Genomic DNA, 4,850 nt, shown 5'->3' on the forward strand with positions numbered 1-4,850 from the left:
CATAAATTCAAATAGCCTCGTATAATTTTGGACATAATGATGATCCCGTTTGTGTTCTACTTGGGCACAGTCCTGGCTATTGCTAACGTTATCGTACTTGCATTTTTGCTAATAGGAAATCATGCTGAATACCAAAATTGTGTTCGAAGCCGATAGGTTTACAGTCGAAAGGTATCACCTTATTAATTGTATCAAATAAAAGTAACTTTTCTTTTATAGGGAAACTCTAAAAAATCGAAAGTGACACCAAGTTCTTGAGTTCCAGTGTTAGGATAACTCAAAATGAAGCGGCTACCCGTGTTAAATCCATTGTAGGTCCAAAATAAGCCTTACATCTTATGATGGTTTATGGCGTATTGTGAACAAATGTTTTTGAGAAAAATTTCTCATAATGTATTATGACTATTATATATTTTTTCCATCATCCCACTCTTTCTTGTGAATTTTCATTTTGTATTGGGTTTGTTTATAATAGTTCAGTTTATGTTCATAACAAATTAGTATTATAACAATTATACTAATTTAATTTTCATTTTACAACGGCTTTAAAGGATACAAACAGAAGAAACTATGTAAGAAAAGTCCAAGATTTGGGCCCAAATACGAAAAAAACCCACTCGGGAATAATAATGTAAAAAACTTAATTTCTAAACTGTTAGCAACACTTTTGAAATTTTTACAACACTTTTGAAACTGTGACAACATATATAATTATGTGCGAACAAAAACAAAAATTTTCATACATTTACAAAATTGTTGAGAGCAAACTGTGTTTTTTGTTCAGAAATTTTCATAAATATTTTGTAATTCAAATTTTGGATTTTTTTTTGTATTATTATTTCGGGTTGGACTTCATTTGATATTTTGACCCGAATTTTAGGTCTTATAATTTTCCTCTAAAAAACACAACCGTAAGAGCCGTTCTAACCTTAGCTATGTCAAAGAAATGAGATATTAAACAATAAGATGCTTCAAGCGCATTTCTTCATGGCATATTACAAGAAGATATCTTGACTCAACCTTTGGTCACGGCGGATGGTCACTAGGATTGATGAACTCTCACCAATCAAGATCAAGAAGAAAGCGTGCCTTTAGAAATAGGAAATTATAGGAATGAAACTAAGAAAAATTCAAAAACGAATACACCAAAACAATATGCTTGAGCTGGACAATGAAATGACCTTTGAACATCATACGGTACAAAGCAAAAGAAAGGACATAGAGTAAGGAAACAAGCAGGACTGGACAAAGAACAAGGAAAGCACAAAGTTATCTACACTTCTTATTCTCCCAATCAAACCGAAACCCCAAATCCGAAACAAATCTGAGTTTTGACCCTAAACATGAACTATGTTCTTAAGCATAGTCTTCAGAGGCTGGAAGCTCAGTGTAAGATCCAATGAAGATATCACCATAAACCAAACCGGCAAGTCCACCACCGATAAGTGGGCCAACCCAGTAGATCCAGTGTCCGGCAAAATTACCGCTGGCAACAGCAGGTCCGAATGAACGGGCTGGGTTCATTGATCCACCACTGAATGGACCTGCAGCAAGGATGTTTGCACCAACAATGAATCCAATAGCGATTGGTGCAATTGTTCCAAGAGACCCTTTCTTGGGGTCTGCAGCTGTGGCGTAGACGGTGTAAACAAGAGCGAAAGTGATGACAATCTCCATCACGACTCCACCAAAATCACTCACGCCGGCACCAACTCCGTGAGTAGGAATAGCCTGCAAACGAACCATGCATATAAGAACATTTGAAATCTCAAGTCCCATCGAGAAATGGGCAAAAATTTCAAAACACCCTTTTACTTATGAAAAATGTAGCTAGTTTTACCAGGCCACCGGTGACGAACTTAAGCAGGAAGCTGGCAGCGGTTGCACCGAGCAATTGGGCAACCCAGTAGTAGATGCCAGTTAGGACGGTGATGTGGCCTCCGATGGCCAATCCGAATGTGACAGCTGGATTTACATGACCGCCTGAGATATTGGCGGCTATGGACACAGTCACAAACAATGCGAAGGCATGCGCCACGGCAATGGCGACTAAACCAGCAGGATCTAATGCTCCACCGGATGTGAGCTTACCTGCAAAAAAGTACTGCTTGCAATTAATAATCTACTAACCATATATAGTTGTTTTGATGAACCAAATAACTAAATTAGTAGTAGTCCTTTTAAGTAGTGCTAGACATTTCTCTTCTAATATGTCCCTATGGCTTAGTTATATCAATATTTGACTTCTTCAAGTATCATGTAGTAATTTCCTTAAATTTTAAATAGTGAAGTTAAATGATTTGACAAGTTCTGAGTCTCGAATCAAATTTCGACCGTAAAACTAAACACATAAGACTATGTTGAAAAGCTAATTTTGGGGGGAGGAAAAGAATCATCTTCATATATAGTGTATGAAAGTCGTCGGCCAAACTTACCGAATGCTATAGCAGATCCCACACCGGCGAATACAAAAAGAAAAGTCGAAATAAATTCAGCTAAATAAGCTTTAAGTGATCCAACACTTAGAGAATCACCAAAGCTACCAAAGGCTATTTTCACCATTTTTGTAATTCTTGAGAAGTATAAAAGAGAGAAATGATAAAGAGAAGAAGAAGAATTTGTTGTTGTGAAGATTTGAGTTAGAAGAAGTTGTTATATAGTGCAATTTTGAGCTCACAACTAATGATGAAAATTCAAGATAGGTTGAGGGAATGTGGGCCATGCCAGCACCGACTGTGGGACCTACTATATATAGAAGAAAATTTTGATATAAACATGTATGAAGTATGGCCGTTTGATTGGTTGCCGCCCCACCGTCCATCTTTGATTTAATAGAAACCTTATGAAAATTTTATGAGCACTAAGACAAAATTTTTATTTGACATCCATTACTAACCCACATTCAAATTAAAAAAAGGCATTAATACAGGTAATCAAAGCATGTTTTATATTCTTAATGATGTATTAATACCAACTTCATTATTCTAGTTATTCAACTCTTGGCATTGATTAATTTCTTTGACAGTAAATAACTTTTGAATGTTTTGCTATCTTATCTTACAGATTTTTGGATTGAAACATTGATGACTAATTCTGATTGTGTAATTTTTGTTCATCCTGATTCTTTTTCTTTAATAATAAGATTTGAATTTGTCAAGATCTCTAGGTTGGGGTGGTTATAAAATTAATTTCCACCCCCGAAGTCTTCTATGATAGCCCCACGTCACTCACGAGAGTGTCCGGAACCTGCTACAGGTGTACGCTCAAGCTTAGTAAGTACCGAGGTCTTTTAGGGCACTGGTACACCTTCGCCAAGAACAAAACTCCATACCTGTGTGAGGTGGTTAAAGCCGAAACAATATCGGCAACTGCCAAGGCTTAGGGCGTCATAAGTGATAGGACGACTCTACGCTGAAGGTAAGGGGATTGTGATAGTCCCACATCTCTCACGAGAGTCTCCGGAGCCTGGATTATAGGTTCACGCTCAAGTTTAGTAAGTACTAAGACCTTTTAGGAGGCTCGTAAAGTCTTCGACAAGAACAAAACCCTGTATCTGTGTGAGGTGGTTAAAGCAGAGACAATATCGACGACTGCTAAGACTTGAGGCGTCACATCCTGAGTTCGAGAGACAACTCCATACCCCTTATGTGGGTTGAACTATTGACATTTACACAAAAATAAAGTAGAATTGAAATTCTGTTCTATTAAACGAAACTTGAGAATTACCTAATATCCTCGATTATAATGTAAGTCAATACTATCTCGAGTTATACATCTCAACAAACTTTAGCCAAATACCTACTTTCATCAAAAATAATAAAATAAAAGAAGTGGTTCCACTTTATGTTGATAACTAAATTTATGCCTTCTTGAGTAGCTTGATTTTTTTTTTGTTGAACTTTGAGTAGCTTGATTTATCATGGTAAGAGAGTGATTCTTATTTTAATCAAACTGATGGGGTGGTTGGATAATTATTCTCCATCATGAACTACTAATTTAATTAGAAGAGATAAGGTTTAATCTAATTATCTTTTTCAGTTTATGCTAAAGAAATACAAATGATTTAAATTAACAATTGAAAGCATAGTTGTAATGATAAGATTTATGCATTACAATATTGATTTTTGAAATTGTTTATATCTTATTTTTAATCTTGGGTGGTTTTGCTACATTATTATTTAGTTTACTTGACTCTTGACAAGGGTTTTTAATTAAAATATTATTGGAAATTTTTTCTTAAGATTGGGATTAATATTTAGAATTTTGACATTATTTTAGATCAATTATAGAAAGATTTGATCTTGTTCCACTAGGTGAAGAATCTACACAACTCACCATATCAATATGTATCACCATAACGTGGGTTCCCTCTTGTTAATCCTCTAATTTACGTTTTTTTGCACTAATTATAAAATTGAACAATTTTGTTCTTTTTCTGTTGAGGTATATGTTTTTTAAGGGGGTTTCTCCGTCTCAAATACATTTTTTTGATGCAATAAATCAATTCAATAATTATTTCATTGTTAAATTAAGTTATTTCACTTGCATATTTTTTTTTTTGGCATTACTCCAAAAGTGTTTCTTGAATTCTTATAATAGTTACTAGGTTCCCACCGCGCCCTACGGGCGCGGTAGTTCCCTCTTGGCTAACGCCGTTGTGGTTTATACATACATCTACGTGTACATTTTCCAAAGAAAAAAAGACTTACTAAAATATTTTATGAAAAAAAATTATTGAAGAAATAAAATAAAATACTTGAAAGAAGTGAAGAACTTGGAATCAATTATGGAATTAGAGAGAACAAAAAGAATGAAAGTTATACAAACTTGCATTTTTTACAAATTCTTAA

The 4,850-nt window shown here is 34.8% G+C and overlaps 1 protein-coding gene across 1 annotated transcript; it reads right to left on the reverse strand.

Moving 5' to 3' along the window:
• Positions 1 to 1,159: 1,159 nt before the first annotated feature.
• Positions 1,160 to 2,722, reverse strand: LOC147556600 (putative aquaporin TIP2-1). Its single transcript, XM_086657499.1, has 3 exons — positions 2,436 to 2,722; positions 1,841 to 2,091; positions 1,160 to 1,731 (listed from the first exon to the last, which is right to left on the reverse strand). The coding sequence occupies exons 1-3, from the start codon at positions 2,560 to 2,562 to the stop codon at positions 1,357 to 1,359; spliced, it is 753 nt and encodes a 250-aa protein (XP_086513625.1). The 5' UTR covers positions 2,563 to 2,722; the 3' UTR covers positions 1,160 to 1,356.
• Between the last annotated feature and the right edge of the window lie 2,128 nt (positions 2,723 to 4,850).

This window comes from Eschscholzia californica, unplaced genomic scaffold (assembly GCF_041429995.1).
Source record: "Eschscholzia californica isolate CP2 unplaced genomic scaffold, dmEscCali1.0.p SCAF_2, whole genome shotgun sequence".
Taxonomy (NCBI): Eukaryota; Viridiplantae; Streptophyta; class Magnoliopsida; order Ranunculales; family Papaveraceae; genus Eschscholzia; species Eschscholzia californica.